This window comes from Symsagittifera roscoffensis, chromosome 10 (genome assembly GCF_963678635.1).
Source record: "Symsagittifera roscoffensis chromosome 10, txSymRosc1.1, whole genome shotgun sequence".
Classification (NCBI taxonomy): domain Eukaryota; kingdom Metazoa; phylum Xenacoelomorpha; order Acoela; family Convolutidae; genus Symsagittifera; species Symsagittifera roscoffensis.
Window position 1 is genome coordinate 46,043,674 of NC_087071.1, and position 17,018 is coordinate 46,060,691.

Consider the following 17,018-nt stretch of genomic DNA (forward strand, 5'->3'; position numbering starts at 1 on the left):
TATTTGGTTTAATGGTGGCTAGTGTTAAGTGATTGTTGAGCCATCATGGCGCAGATGCTAAGAAGTCGAGATTAGACACTTTACCTCCAGATTAGATAAATCCTAACTCTTTCTTTTTTGACCTTTTCAGAGCTAGTATTTTTGCCGTTTCAGTCCAGTTTTTTACGTCAGCGTGTGTTTTAAGATATTTGGTTGTGCTTGCAAGAGCAATTTCATCTCAGTGTGATGTTCGCTCCTGGATTCAATTTAGTTCAGCACTGAGTGTAAGATTAATTTGTTCATCCAAAGTCTTTTTTATGGTAAGACAAAAGATTCAATGAAAAAAATCAATTCTGTGAAAATTATACTTGAAAATCAACCAAAATTCTTTTTTTTTCAAGGCAATGAAAGTAGCGCTTAAACTACAAGTTATTTATGCATACCGTTCTTCATCGTGTTTGCCCAGTCATGCTTCACACCTGTTTCTGATTTAATTTACTGCTTACCTGCAGAATAAAAAAATTCTATTAGTCCGGAATTTTAAAAAAGCCAATCATTAAGTCTTCTCGAATGTTCAATTTTGCTTAAGATTTTCTGTTGCCTTGAAAAGGGGAAGTCGGCATGTTTAATTTTGTACACGAATCAGTCTGAGTATTTTTGTTTTAAGAATTCTATTTTGGAAATTAATTAGTGTAACTGATTGTTACAAAAGTTTGCAAAAGTACGTTGTACTGAATGTTTGAACTGTGTTTATAAGTTTTCTTTGCTGGGAAATTAAGACCTCAAGCAGTTAACACAATTCATGGGCAGCTGCGGAAGAACACTGACATAAAAATGGGAATTTTCTACAATTGCTCTTTCCACGTTCTTACTGGCTAACCAAAGTAAACTCCAAAAGGAAGTACGCAAGATACCAATTTTGTGCGTCTCTTTTAATGCATCAGTTGTAATATTAAAGTTTTCAGCATTCTTAAATTGATACTTTTTTGTTCAGACCATTGTAAATGGGGAAGAACTTTGTTTTAGGTTGTTTTTCTTTCTTTTCTGGCAAAATTTTGTACCACAATTTGTCATCGGACTGGCTCGAGTGATATATCATATAGCCCGAATAGACATTGTTCGAATGACGTTCGAAGTTTGTCGAAAAATCTTTCAGTGTCTACTTTTTCTTTGATCTTCTCTGCTGTTTTGGATTCCCCGAACAAATAGCGAAAACACTGTTTAACTCAAACGTGCTCCAGAAATAGGCAACTCCACAGAATCCGCAACAAACTATGCCGAATGCGGAACAGTTTGTGGATGAACAAATAATTAAATATGTGTTTAATAAACTTAGGCTGTCGGGTTATCCGCAAATTGTAATTGGAAGGAGCAAATTGTAAGGAGAATCCGCATAAATTTTAGGAATTGGCTGAAATTTGCGGAATTCGGAACAATTACTCATATTCGCTCGTTGTGGAATACGCAACAAAACTAAATTGCCGAAAAAATTTACGTTGCAGGTATTTGTACGCGGCTCGGAATTTTTGTTTGTGGAATCCACTTACATTTTTGAACATGTCTTTTGATTTGTCTCTTGAATACACGAACATACAGACACAAAATTGTGTGTCTATCTAGTGCACAGTTTGGCCTCGTAATAATTTCAATCGAGCAAAGCGAGCGAGTAGGTCTAATATTAGTCTTGTAATAATTTTCTAAGTATTATTCTTCCAGTTAAGTGTCAAATCAGTAAAAAAATTAGTTCTCGATATGTTTTAAAATCTGTTTTAGAAATATAAAAATTAATAAAACTATTGTTTCTCTGCAATTTATTCAAAGAACATTTTGTAATTTTTTTGAAGTTTTCATATCGTTTTTCAAAAAAAACTGCTATCAAATATCAAATGACTTCGCTTCCCCTCATGTTTTGAATAAATATCAACACAAAAATTATTTCTTTGTGTTTTTTTAAAACTGTGGCCAGGAATTTCTGTGCAAGTTGCACAGCAACCGGTTATCCTGGATCAGATCGCAAGTTTCTGTAAAACACTTTGTTTGCGTTTAAAATGCGTTCAACTTGTTTGGTCTCCATTTCATAATATAAAGACCTGCAAAAGTTTGATAGTTAGATTTAATTAAAAAGAGCAAACAATTCAATTCAAAAATTTTACATGCAAAACCTAAAAAGTTTTCAGGCAGAAATTATGTCTGAAGTTCCGTTTAAATTTAACGCTTGTATGCTCTTTTTGGTTGAACTGTTTGCTCTTCTGAGTAGCGCAATTTTGGAAAAGACAGAACTAATTAAAATGAATGCTTTTAACAGAGTTATTAGACAAAGTTTCAGTTTTTTGAATTAATTTTGACCTTTCAGCTTGAACTAATTAGAGAAAGATCTTTCAAAGTTTCGCGTTTGCTTTCTTCCCGCGATTTATGTGTTCTTTTCTATTAAACAATTGCTTGTCAGGTTGCTTCCGAATAAAAACTGTTTTAAAGTCTAGTGCTTGAATTTGTTTTAACAAACTGACATCTGAAATAACGCAATCATTTTGGTTTGCTCTTTTGACAGTTCGAATGCAATTTGGTTGTAGCTTTATTTCTGTTTCACTGTCTCAAGGTCAGAATTATGTCAAAAATCTAAGACAATTAAAGAGCTATATAATAAGTTGCAAAAAGTTGGAACAGAGAGAATTAATTAAAAAGCTGTTAAAATTTATCGGACATCTTATTTAAAAAATTCTGACATTGAGACAGTAAAATGGTGTTAAAACTACAATCGGTTTTTCAAAACTGCATTTGAACTGACAAAACAAATATGCAAAATGATTGCGTTTCTTCTGATAAAAGCACTTTCTTCTGATGCAAAAAAGCCTAAAAGCCATTTTTTGTCGGCTTTCACATAAAAAGCCGACAAAAAGTCATCTGCGAAACTTCCAAGGTTTATTTACAAATTGACATTAACTGTGCTAAGAGTAATCTTCCAATTTTGTAAACAGTTTTTTCATGGAAATTTTTTTTTAGTTAGGTGACTTTGAGGCGTACTTTTCGTCTGAAAAATTAACCTTTGCATGTCAAAATTATCTAAACTATAGCTCATGCCAAATTGATGGCAATATTTTTTTTCGATCAAACTGTTCAGTACTTTGTTCAGCTTGAAAAAGTTTTGATAGATTTCGGCGTGGTTGTTAAATGCTTAAGCGTTGATTATCAGGCTTGATTCTTTTCGATTGTTGAGATTTGTACATGCTTCATTTTACAGAAAAAATTGAAGCCAATTTTTTAATATCAAAGAGTTTAAGTCGATTACACTTTATTTATTTTTTTCAATAAATTGGTCAAATTCATTAGCTTTCCTTTAAATAGCAGAAGTTGTATAGCTTTATGCCTTGGACTTCTGCTGAACATTTCAAATGGTCTAAATCTCTTTATCTGGACTCCTTTTTTGCCCAGTTTTCACAAAATAGAGAAATTTCAAAAATACAAGTCGGTGTTATGTCATGTGCGGGTCGTCTGGGCGAGTTAATTGCGGCTCTCGTGATTTTATTTTTCTTCTATAATGTTAAAAATCGCAAATTACATTTTTGTCTAGGTTGCTTGGTTAATTCAGTGTGTAGCATGCTGTTGGGTGAAATTACCCGAATGTTTCCAACCGATAACACTTCTTATATGATTTCTACATCTTTAATTTGGTTCCTACAAGGTCTTGGCTCGGGCGTATTTTTCTCCTACTCCGGTGTTCATGAGATGTTTCCGAAAATGAAACCTCAAAAAATTAGAAGAGTTAAAGCTGCTCAAAAATTAGGTGCTTCGTTGGGACCACTTTTAGGAAGCTTCCTTAACAAAACAGGTTTCTTTTGGCCATTGAGATAATTCCTAAATCTTATCTGAAAACTAGACTAATAATATAGTTGAATTATTAGTAAAGTTTAATAAGTAGATATGGATCAATGAATAGAAGGTGACTATAATCTTGCAATAGCTAACGAAGAGTGAGTCTTAGTTTTTAGCACAATCGAGCTGTTAGAACAATCGACATGATTGACAGGTCTTTAATTATTATTATCCAAATGATCTCTAACATTATAATAATATGGTATACAGTTCACTCATAACGTCCTCTATCCTAGGTGGTCAACTCACTACCACCACTTTTCCCCCTCTAGAAAATTTCAACAACGTATGAAATTCACTCACAAGTTCAAAATGAACAAATTTAGTCAGTCATTAAGTTTTAAAGTTTAAATGTCATAGAGTTTTTTTTTCCTTGTGCTTGTTCCAACTTGCTAGACGTGAATGTTGGTCTCTTTAGTCTCTTCCGCGGTGATGGTGACGGTGTATTTCCTGATGACGATGGATCATCCGTTTTTCCTTCCTTGCTCTGTAAAGTATTTGACCTCTCCGTTTCTGCCGTTTTCTGATTTTCCTCCGAATTGCCTTGCGTCTTTTTCATCTCTGTTTTTGGTACTGCAGAAATTGGACAGTTCGTTCTTTCTATCGCCTGATTCGTAACTTCGCCTCTTTTGTTGCGATTGGTACTATGGAAATTGGGCATTCTTCTGTCAATTGTGCATCTGGTTTCTTTTCTGCTGGTGGTACCACCTGCAACTCGTGTTCTAGAGAACTGCTTGATGACATAAATAAATCGATTACTCCACCGCTTGGAACTTCTTTTGGTACGTTTGGCGATGCTATGTATCTGGAAGCTAAAGTTGGCGGATTCTTTTTCGCTATCTTTGTCAATGAGGAGTATAAATTCATCGTCTTGGCTTGCAGTCTGCTCAATGTCTCAAATGGCCTGTCCAATGTCCTGAATGACCTTTCCTTTGTTTTCCGTGTCTGAATTCTCTGTTGACGTTGAAACCGGTGAAACATCTGGTCTTGGCAATATGTGAACTGGTCTGTTTGTTCCAATTGAGCTGCACTGGTGTAATGGTTTCCTCGGTGTGCTTGCGGCTGGTGTCTTTTTAGCTAAATCTGAACAAAATGCTGACTTGAATTTCGGTTTTAGTGATATGTGGTTTTTCCTAATTACTTTCCCGTTTTCAGTGATGCAAGTAATTTTAGTAACCTTGATAAATTTCCCATTAAAATGCTTGAATAAAGGTCGTCCCGTTTTCCTGTCTAAAAATTTCCTATATACCACTACTTTCTTCGGATAGTGAATGAGATCGAATTCTAGGCTACTTGTTTTTGTCCTTTGCACTGGCATCTCCTGTTCTACTCTGAATCGTAGCGTTCATTGGTTCAAGTCGCTTCTGAGGCTTGCTGCTAGTAATGGATTTCTTTCTGTCAGTTTTTGCAGCGCCTCGGATCCTTTCTTGTGTGTGAGGTGTCTTTTGTGTGATTTCCAGTATGATGCTGCTTTTGCCAGATTTTCTAATGCCCTAATGCTATCTGGCTCTTCCTCAGTTTTCTTCAGTTTTGGTGACACGTCTCGGCTTGCCATTCCCTTCTTCATCACCTTCGTTCTTGTTCTTGGGTCTGCTGATTCTCGCATTTCCTCCGGCTTCAGTAGGGATCTCTTCAGTCTCTGTTGATCTAGATTTAAAGAACAGATTAGTTTATCCCTAAAGTTAGACCGTTCTGTTTTCGGTTTCCGTCCATAATGAAGCTCGAATGGTGACTTCTTAAGATTGCTGTGACGTGATATTCGAATATCTTCCAATTTTGACTTGATTGCTGTTTGTATGTCCTCAAAATTTGGATCCAATTGCATTGTGCCTAGTTTTCTTTTTGTGGTTTGAATACAGCTTCCTACTAGCCCACACCCCGGGTGGTCTCCTACTGGACAAAAAAAATGATTTTTTCCCTCCGATTTACAAAATTCTGCTAGTTTAGCATTTTCAAATCCCGAATTTTGGTCTGTCCTTAAATTCTTCGGTATGCTATGTAGGTGTATAAATTTTTTTAAGAAATTGAGTATTTTTTTGCTCCTTGACTTCCTGGTAATCATGGCAGATGGGTATTTCAAAAACCGGTCAATAGCGACTATTATAAATAGTTTCTTTCCCCTAGAATCGAACGTTGGGCCGGCAAGATCTATTTGTAACTCCTCGTTCACTTCTGATAGTTCTGGTAATGGTTCTGCCGAATTGAATGGTTTTGACGTTTTAAGGTTTCTTACCATACGCTTAACATGATCTGCAGGATTGGCATAAGTCAATGATCTGCCTATGCATTTTCGGCCACCATAGATATTGTGCCGCATCCACCATTATCCACCTGTCCTGGATGTGTCCTGTGCAATCAAGCCGTTACCGCTTTCCTCAGACATGTTGGACCAGTAGGTCCGCGTCGAGTATGTTATGATGGCCTGTGGTGAAGGATTTCTTGTCTGTGTTCACTGGAGCTTCTTGTGCTTTCTTATTTCCAACTTTGCTTGATATCATGTTGACCCTCACTGTCTTTTTTAGTATATTTGTTCTGAAATTTGCAAGCATTCGAGCGTAGTTCGTCTTGTTTCTCTTTGTGGTAGTGATCCTTTTTCTTTTCCTGCTCGCGGCTATCGTCTCCACTGTCTGTCTTGTTACAGTTCTGTTTCTTTCTCCGATTGGGTTTTCCATCTGTTTTATAGATGGTAGGTTAAATTTGCTCATTTTCCTCTGAAATTTTTGTTTTGTTGTAGTAATTTTGATTTTATTTGAGCTGATGGGGTTTAAGTTTAAAGTCGGAGACAATGATTTCTGTATATTTTTGGCTGAATATAACTCCGCTGCCTCTGATTGGTTGGAATTTGTTACGACGCCCTCTCGTGGTGAACTGGTTAGATGTGACGATGTTGTGAATAAATTAAAATTTGACAAATTTGATTGGTTGAAACTTCCACCGCATGAGTTTCCGCCCTCTCGTTGTGAGTTGTGGATTTGCATATCTTGATTTGATTGGTTAAAGATTTTGCCGCGTAAATTTCCAATCTGTACTTGAGGGATGTAAATTTGCATAAATTGATCTGATTGGCTAGTATCAAATTCACATCACGATGCGCCCTCTTGCGCATGTGTATACATTTGCATATCTAAATCTGATTGGTAAAAACTTGTTCCTTCTAGATCGGATGTTTTATCAATTTTGGCGGTTCTGCATCGAAGATCTGATTGGATAAAATTTTTGTACGAATTATCGACGCCCCCTTGCGCTTCGGAAACTGAATGTTTTCCATCGCTCCCCTTCTCCTTTAATATGAGTTTTTTGGTATTTATTCTGTTTTTCTCTAGATGGGCCTTGACTAACTGAATTTTCTCAATTTCTTTGGTCGCTGCTGGAGTGTTGATCACCCTACATGCCTCATCAAAGTTTTCAATGGCTTTGACTACGAATTGCTCATCGTATTTTAATGTAGATGGTGCTTCGAGTTTAGGGCTTCTTGACAAGTAATCTGCCATTCCTATTTTAGCTCCTGCGATATGAGAGATCGTATATTCAAATGGTAACATTCTGTCCGCCCATCTGGTCAGTCTGGATTGGTATGTTTTGTTACCCCGATTTTTTTGTTAATGCTGTAACTATGGCTTTGTGATCGGTTAAAGTTTGGAATTGGTTACCCAATAAATAATTTCTAAAAAAATTCTCATGACCATGCTACGGCGAGTAGTTCGAGTTCGTTAGTGCTGTACTTTTGTTCAGCTGCATTCAAAAGTCTTGATGTCAATGCAATTGTAACCCATTTGTCTGGTTCCAACTCTTGCTCTGACGATGCCCCCAATCCTCTGTGACTTGCGTCAGACTTGATCCTGCATTGTTTGATGGCATCATAAAGGTACAATTTTGTTATAATTGCGATTAGTTCAAGGATCTTTTTGAATGCATTGTTTGTTTCTTCGCTCCAAACGAATTGTTTTTTGATTTTCTGCCTTCAGTGAAGATCGGAGTGGCTCGGTGTGTTTTTGAAGGTTGGGTATGAACCTGGACATGTGGTTTAGTATGCCCATGAATGGTCTCAGTTGTTTCAGAGATTTTGGCGGTTGTAGTGCCATTACCGCTTCTATCTTCGAATGTTTTGGCCTCACTCCCGTCTCATCTACCTCGAATCCCAGCCAGATTAATTTGGTTTTTGAAAATTTGCATTTGCTGAGTTTTAGTGCAAATCCTTCTCTGTCTAACTTTGACAGAATGTTGTCAACTATTTTGTTATGTTTCGTGACCGAGCCTTTTGATACTATTAGAATGTCATCTAAAAAACAGAATACTCCTTGGATCCCTTGGACTGTGTTGTCCATTGCCTTCTGAAATTCCTTCGGCATGTCTGTTAGTCCATAGAATCCGGTTTTGAATCTATGTGTTCCGGTAAATTCACCACATACTATGCTGAAGTTACAGTGTTTGCTCATGGATTCATCTAACGGAAGTTGGCTAAATGCTTATTTCAGATCTAGTGACCTGAACCAGACTGTGCCCTCTGTTTTGGCTGTGATTATTTTAGCTGCTGAATCGAGGAACTCTAGTAGATTTGGCATCTGAAACTTGTTTTTGTTAATCTGTGAAGTCATTGGTATCGCATCCACTGCTAATTTCACTGTGCCGTCCTTTTTTGCCGTTACGACTACTAGGGCTACGAATTGGTCACTTGTGCGTTTATCAATTTTTATTATTTGGCCTTATCTTATGAGTTTTTTTTATTTCTACTCCCACTTTGGTTTGGATATGGATTGGCAATTTTCTGCCCTTTTACTGAACTGAATCGGAATTAATAGTGATTTGAATAAAGTGAACACCTTGTGGTTCTTTGAGCGCCCCAATCTTTGGAATACATCATTGTATTTCTCAATAAATTTGTTCTTGCACAAAATCGATTCGGCTGATTCATCGTCGTGCTCTTCTGAAATTGTATTTACTGAATTTTTGGGTGGTTTGAGTTGAGTTGTTACTTCCGCAGTTCTGGCTGGATGTCTAAAACTGATAGACATCTGGTTCTGTTGTCGGATATTAAAATTTTTTGCTCCGTTTAGTTTCCATCCATTTGAATAGATGTCGATTTCTAGTATTCCGAAGAGTTTTATCGGTTTATGGTTGTAGTCGACGTACGTTGTGGATAACGGATACTTATCTAGTGATATAATCTTTGCGTTGGGATCATTCGCTAACAGAGTTTCTGCTGTGTGTTTGTTTACGAATGATGCTGGACTTCCGGTGTCAATAGTGGCGCTAAATAAAGAGCCTCTTGTTTTTAGCGTTGTTCTAAGACACTTAGTTTTCCCGGTTGCAGAGTTGATTACTTCTAGATTCTTGACCGTTTCCATTTGTGATGATGTTTCCGAGATTTTTAGGACTGAATAGTTTTCTTCGCTGTCTGATGATTCTATGAAATTGCAGTCCTCTTCTTCGCCCGGTTCTGGTTGTTCGAGAATGGCAACTTGAGTACTGTTGCAGCATTTAGCAAAATGTCCCTTTTTCCCACAATTTCTACATGTTGCTCCTCTGGCTTGGCATTTGGCTTTGTGTTCAGGAGTGAATCTTCTCCCACAGGAATAACATGGTTTAGATTGAGTGTTCGATTGGTCTTGCTGGTTCTTGGGTTTGAAAATTCCTTTCCTTAGCGCTCTGTTCATTCTGTTTTGGACATTGTTCTTCGATTGGATGGACATCAGTGGTTCTTGTTTAACCCGAAACTGATTAGATGTGTTTATGAAGTTCGCTGAATTGCTCGCTGTAGACGGGTTCTGCTTTTGGAGATTGTTAGCTGTCACGTATCCCTTCTCCTGAAGCAATGCCGATTTAAGAGTATCGTCTACTGTAGCTCCTGGTCTAATGCAAAGTTCTCTTTGTATGTCAGAGAATCTCATTTTTGCAATGAATATGTCGCGGATGACTTCCTTTTCTATCTCCTCTGTCCATCCACAATTTGTAGCTAGTCCTGCTACGCGAAGATAAAATGATTCGAGGCTTTCCCTGACGCCATGTGATGCGATGTAGAGTTGCATCCTTTTGATGATATAATTTTTTTCACGTTTCAATAGTAGTTCACAAGCGTCGTGAAAAAATTTGAATTTTACTGTGTTTAGATTGACATGTACATGTTGTTGGAGGAATCTTTCCTTCCCTTCGTTTTCCAAGGCGAAGAATAACCTCAATTTTATCCGTGCATTTGCTTCGTGATAGTATACATTTGGACTTATTTTGGGTCCCTTCTTTCGTCGTTCTTCGTTCGCTTTTTTTTTTCCTGAGTGCCGCTTCTTCCACCGTTTCGGAATTTGGAATCGGTTCAGGTCTTGGTGGGGGGTCGTCATGTACCGTTGCCGGGTCTGAAAGTAGGATATTCGGGTCACAGTTTTCCTTGAGTGATACGGCGAGAAAGAATTGGCCTATCCACACCTCCCAAGGATAAGGAGGTTCGGTTGACAGTTTACCCCAGAATGAAGGGACTCCTAGCAGTTCCGTCCTTTCTTCAGAAGAAGAAACTGCTGGCTGCGCCATGAGATAATTCCTAAATCCTATCTGAAAACTAGACTAATAATATAGTTGAATTAATAGTGAAGTTTAGTAAGTAGATATGGATCAACCAATAGAAAGTAACTATAATCTTGCAATAGCTAACGAAGAGTTAGTCCTAGTTCTTAGCACCATCGAGCTGTTAGAACAATCGACATGATTGACAGGTCTTTAATTAGTAATATCCAAATGATCTCTAATATTATAATAATATGGTATACAGTTCATTCATAACGTCCTCTATCCTAGGTAGTCAACTCACTACCACCACAGCCATTTCGCTTTATGGGATCAGTATTGATATTCCTCATAGTTGTTTTTGTATTCCACAGATCGATCAAACAATAGAAGTAGCCAGCAAACACGTATCAATCAAAATTTCTTTTAAACTTTGTCAAATACGGGAGTTGTGATTAAGCGATGATAAATTTTAGTTCGATAATGCATGCAACGGTTAAAGGAGATGAATTAATCGTGGGAGTAAGATGTGTTGCATCGACACATTAGATATAGATATAAACTTGCTTATAACGTTGAATTGACACATTAATAAGTCATCAACAACGTAAAAAAAAGGTTTCTATCAAGAAATTTATGTTATAAACCTTATTTATGTTCTTAAAAAGCGTTTTTTCTTTAAATAGGCTTTTTTAGTTAGAAAAGCTTTTTATATTTAGAAAGCGTTTTTTATTTAGAAAGGCTCCAACATGAAGCTGCAGCCGATCCGGAAATTATGTTTCGACCCCCTCGCCAACCAAAGGGTACCCTTTGGTATTATTTTATGAAATTCATTTCCGCCGACCAACCCTTAATAATTTAAATGGCGCCTACAAGCGCCATTACATACTATTTTTGAAGGGGAGCGCGCGCCGAAAAAAAGCGCGTTTTTTAAAGAAAATTTTCCAAAAAGTGTTTAAAACGCTATTCTGTCTTCTACGCGGAGAAAATTTTGTCAAAATAGGAGCTTATAGCGGTCTGAGAGCGCTCTGAAAATCCATTTGGTCCTCCTAAAAATAGACCAATCTTTTCAAAACATTTTTGAAAACCCATCCCCACCAAGAAAATCTTAGATTCGCCCCTATTTTCGTTTAGCAGCACTGATCACAAACTGATGAGATGATGGCGCCTCTACATCGGAAGGTTCGACTCTCTTCTCTGACTTCAATCAGCACATAGTATGGCCTCGGATCTGCAGGCGTGGACCACTTCAGAATCCATGATAAATAGGGATATGTTGGAAAAGTTTGGACATTGAAGGAATTATTGCAAAGAGTATGAGATTTTTCAGAAGATGAAAATAGTGATTGGAATATTTTCAATGACCTCCAAAATTTAGATGAATTTCACTGTGAGCAACTTAGTTTAATCAATCTTGAAGAAAACCATTATGAAAATCAACACTGATCTCAATTTCAGTGATAACTATTTCTCTGTTAACTCTCTAAGAACCGAGTCACTTATCGTTCTAATTCGTTCTGAAGATGTTTGTCAGTATACTTAACACTTAAGCTTATTCCTATTAATTGTGTAAATCGTGCGAGTAAATAGCACTTATATTCCGGTCAACTTGATAGATTGGTGAGTCAGAACTTATGACTTGAACAAAAAAGTGTTGCCATGAATGAAATACAGATAAAGAGTCTGAAACTGCAAAAAAAATAAGCTTTGCAATGGTTTTCATTTTTTTCATGGTTTGAGTAATCCCTATTTTTCATGGTTTGAAGGTTTCATCCTTAAATTATTGGGTGGAGCTTTTTTCTTTCAGTTGATTTTTGTCTCCGAGAATACAGCTTCATAAAGAGACTTCATAATCATAGGATGTATTGATATGCATGTGTCATCAGGCCCGATAGAGCAAACCATGAGCTTCAACTATTTATATTTGACATGCATTTACACTATATGGTCGGTCCGGCGACCTTGAAAACTTAGAACCAAAATGGTTCAGAATGAAAGCTAGCTATAAGAAAAGTGATGTGAAAAATGTACGGCATAGAACAGTCAGTTTTTTATTATCTTTTATTGAGATATAGAACTTCAGTTCATTGCTTCTGATCGGAGTCTAGAGTTATATCATTACCCAAACGGCAAGGCGCAGCCTGTGAATTACAAGTACCCACTGTGCAATAATTCATTTTGGCAGCGCACATCGGCAGAAGCTTCTCTGAATAGTAGAAATGGTCAACCATAGCAGAAATGGCCATGAGGGCAAAAAACGGGATTGACATTCGACATTTACTGAGAGACAAACCCAAACTATTTGACCCAACGAAAGCCATGTACAAAATTGAAATGCAGTGAGAGACAGAAGCACAAAAGAAGAACATGTATCTCAGAATTTAGGTGAAGAGAGAAGACTGGGAGAACATAATACCGAAAGCAAGAAAGAAAGGCGTACACTGCAACTCAGTTGACTGGAATGATGCAGAAACATAGGTACGGAACTACTCACTTCTATGTTTTGGTGTCAGGGGCTAAAAACAAAATCGACAAAACAGATCAAGCTTTGAAATACAATAGGAAACAGGATAGAATTTCTGAAAAGAGGACATTTTTATAACAACAAGATTAATCGAGTTCAAAAATACAAGTTAATTTGAAGGAAACAAAAGAAAGGGATACAATTCCATGCTAAGTTAGCAATCGCTGTGGAGACAGGGAAGAAGAGTAAACTCGAGACATGTTTACAGCACATACGAACTATGAGACGAGAACGAGAGAACTGCTGACGCAAATACGCTCACCACAGGACGCATATAAAAATGCGATCACAAGAGAGAAAGGCATGCGCGGAAAACAACAGAACGATGAAGACCAATCCAATTTGTCCTTCATCACCAGTGATGCAAGTAATACAAAAACTTATCGGGTGAAGTCAACAACTTGGCCGCGGTAATCAAAACTCCGAGAAAACACGTTACAAATGCAGAAGCTGATTTAGGCAGAATCAAGGATAAATATGCCCCACTGAAAGATAAATCTGAGCGCAATCTGCTTATCGCGAAAATCTGCTCATCAAATAACTTTAACTACCCGCGAGAATTAATCCAAAACAGAAATTGATTAAAGGGAGGTCGAGCTAGACGTAACCGATTCAGTGGCATACGCAGGATTTACATCCGAAAACGGATTGGAAGACAGACCAAGAGACAACTTCACAGTGATGGCAACCTCAGAACTTTCGAAATTAGAATTATAGCAAAATTAACAGAAGATGACCTAAACGAACCCATTGTAAATTTAAGATTAAAAGTTAACGAAGGTTAAAAGTCTAGTTGTGATTGCGGAACTTCGAAGTCCGATGTTAAACTTGAACATAAAATATCCATTAGAGAAAAAGTAAAGCAGGATTGACGATTCAGTCAGCGCCATTAGTAGTGGTGGATGAACAAAAAGCGAACATAATCGGCAAGAATTCTCTACTAAAAGTTAGCACGACATTGGTTCAAGAAAAATGAAAAAAAAAAATACAGAACTCTTACTCATCAACGAAACCAAAAACCACCTGGCAAACAGTTACACAAAATGTTATGGAGAACTTCGAGCAACATTGCAAATCGGAAGTTCAAAAACAGGTGTTTACAAGGCAAACAGTGAAAAGTGTAACATATGCTCAACAAAATGTAGTGGAATCCCAAATCTCCACAAGAAAGAATGAAAAACGTTGACGCTCTCAATCGTGGGTGAACTAATTAAAGCATTAATCTTTACTTCTGGTGTGCAATTATGCGAGTTAGCCTAACATCCTCCATGTTGATTGTTTTGTCATCAGAAGCGGATTGAAAAAAAAACTTTTACTAAAATGTTTTTTTTCAGTTTTTGCTCCGACCATTGAAAGTGGGGAGCGCACACACCAAATCAGGTGTTCCATCTCAGGAAAGTTTTTTCCCCAAGCTAAATCAGGTACCACAATCAATCATCTGACTGGGTTGAGTATTTTTCCTTAACTATAGGTTTTTTTGCAGCTCTGATACAGCAGCTCTAAATGTGGAGAGAGACACATAAATTGCGTATCGTGTAGTCGGCGGATTCTGAAACACTTCGGTAGCGCTAGGTTTCAATGTGAATTCAACCCTTGTAGTTTTGAAAGCTTTATTTATGGCAAAAAGAAACTTAGTGCGAAAATTGGAAAAAAAACTTTTTTAAGGAAGTTTTCGTAAAATTTTTTCATCTTTTTTTTTGAAACTTTTTTTGAAGACAATTGTAGTCGTTAATGCCTAATATACTAAGGTTTGTATACTTTTATGATCACAAGAAAAAATACTGACTTGAAGAAAAAAACTTGAAAATTTTTCTGAAAAAATGGTCGGAACATTCAGTGCTACTTGTACAGACACAGGCTATCCTTATTATTTGGTAGATTAATAGTTCAAAAAATTTTATCGAGCTGTATTTCAGGCTTAGATCTCAGCTTTGCAGTGCAATAAAGAACGGAACTACAAAATCAAGTGAGAATCTTGTAAGAATTCTGTTCCCTCTCAGGAATCGTCAAGACTTTTATTCCAGCTACTGGACTATAGTGGAACTAGAATAAAGGTCTCGCAAAGCTTCTTGCAAAGGAAAAAACTAAGACGATGATTATTCAAGTTTTTTTTTGAATTTGATCTATAAAATACATTAATTAGCCAGAAGCGTAACTTCATTTTGGTTCATATATTTTTTGTAGTTGAAGGAATCTTATTTTCGTCTAGTTTGATATCTGATCTATTTTTCGCTTCCTCAGTTGGATGAAAACGAAAAAGACCAAATTTATCAAATTTCAATCATTCATTAAAATGAATAGGGATCATCAAATTTAAAAAAAATTGCCAACCAAAAATTTTTTGTATTTAGAAATTTTTCAGTGGCTTTCTGTTCATAAAGACAATAGAGGCTCCCTTTGTTCTATTGTCAATGACAAATAATTTCTAACAATTGATACAAATCATATTTGAACTAATTTACAAATTTGGCTTATATTTGTTTACCTTGCATAGTTACAAACATACCAATTAGCTCATGTCAAACTACATTCGCAAGCTGAGTTTATCAAATAATGAATACCAGAATTTAATTATTTATTACATTGCGAAATAAAGACCTCAGTTGATGGTGATATTTTTTGTCTTATTCGACAGCCGGGAAAGTTTAACTAGATGCAGTCAAGCAACAGAGCCGGCAGTGCGGAGCCGATAGAATCCAAGCTGTTCAAAGTGGCAATCGCTGGGGATGGAATGACTGGAAAAACTTGTCTTCTCAACAGATATACCAAAAGTATGAAGAGACAATTTCGTTCAGTTACACAAACGTTTCTTTTTAAGAGTGTAATAAAAATACTTCAAATAAATTATTTGCGACGCAGAAAAAACTGCGAAGGAATTCTGAGAGACTCTGAGGGGAAAAAATGACGGCAAAGAATTCAAAAATTTTGTGCTTAAAAGACGATTTTTAAATTACTGAAAAAATGCGCATACAGAATTCAACGGCTGAAAACTTTTTTCAGATAGGATCTTTTAATAAAAACGCCAAAATTGTTATTTTTATGTTATGGACACACAAAACCTAGAATAAATAATCCTCATTACCTTGTGTAATAGATTTTCTTTTCAGACCATTACAGTGACAACTACAAGCCTACGATAGGTGCTGATTTTGTGTACAAAGAGATTTTATTCGAGGGAAAACTAGTTAAACTTCAGTTTTGGGATCTGAGCGGTCAATACGCGGGAAGCAAAGAAGTCACCTCCAACTTCTTTCGAGGCGCGTCTGGGGTCATGATCTGCTTCAGCCTCATTGACAACAAATCTCTGAGCCACGTGACCGGATGGCGCCAAAGAAGTTCGAGTTTGCTTCCCGACAATACCCCGTGTGTCATCGTAGGGACTAAGTGTGATTTGGGAAGCATGCCCGACGAAAACTGGTCCTTCTTGTGCGAGAGCGAAAACTTCGACACTTGGTTCCAAACTTCGGCCAAGTCTGGTGTGGGCGTGAAAGAATCATTCGAAGGGCTTGTCAAAATGATGCTGGACAGAGAGGAAGAGAATCGTGAAATGGACGGGAAAAAAGGGGACTTGCTTGGAGATCTGAACGGACAGCGAGAGAGGTCAAGGCCATGTGGTTGTTGATCACAAATAACAATACATCGAGACTGTCAATAAAAATTATCTTCTGTATATTCCATTTTTATCAACCCACGTAATTATGGGGGGGGGGGCACTAGTTAACTTCACTCAATAGTAATTGTCAGTATCTTCAATAAACTACTTGCTTTTACGCATCTAGTTAACAATCGCCATCCCTTTGGCATCTACTGAGTTAGGTATGGAGGTCTAGCTCATAGAGTAATTTCGGATAGGGTACACCGTCTGCTCGTCACGCTATCTTATTTTCGGCCGGATAGATTCGTGCAACTTCTTAGTCTAATACCGATCCTAATCTTACTCTTAATACTACTAGTCTCAGGGTGTTTAACTAGTCTCTGCTAGGCTCAATAGATCTAGAGTATACTGGTATTATTGCGGCTGCTGAAGTACTCGGAAAGAGTCAACTATTTTCTAAGTTAATTCAAATCTCTCTGGTGCTGAAATTACAAGTAATTTCAGCACTTACAAATAAGTGGATAGTTAGTTAGATGGATTGTGATTGGATAGTATTAA

The 17,018-nt window shown here is 37.0% G+C and overlaps 1 protein-coding gene across 1 annotated transcript; it reads left to right on the forward strand.

Annotated features, from left to right (window-relative positions):
* The first annotated feature begins 15,364 nt into the window (after positions 1-15,364).
* LOC134855493 (ras-related protein Rab-13-like) lies at positions 15,365-16,535 on the forward strand. Its single transcript, XM_063872030.1, has 2 exons — positions 15,365-15,636; positions 15,973-16,535. Exons 1-2 carry the CDS (start codon positions 15,519-15,521, stop codon positions 16,485-16,487), a joined length of 633 nt encoding a protein of 210 aa, XP_063728100.1. The 5' UTR covers positions 15,365-15,518; the 3' UTR covers positions 16,488-16,535.
* The last annotated feature ends 483 nt before the right edge of the window (positions 16,536-17,018 follow it).

Excerpts from the sequence above, each read along its gene's own strand:
- LOC134855493 (XM_063872030.1), top strand. The coding sequence starts at position 15,519 with ATGCAGTCAAGCAACAGAGCCGGCAGTGCGGAGCCGATAGAATCCAAG. Across the intron at positions 15,637-15,972 it reads TCTCAACAGATATACCAAAA|ACCATTACAGTGACAACTAC; the intron begins GTATGAAGAGAC and ends TTTTCTTTTCAG.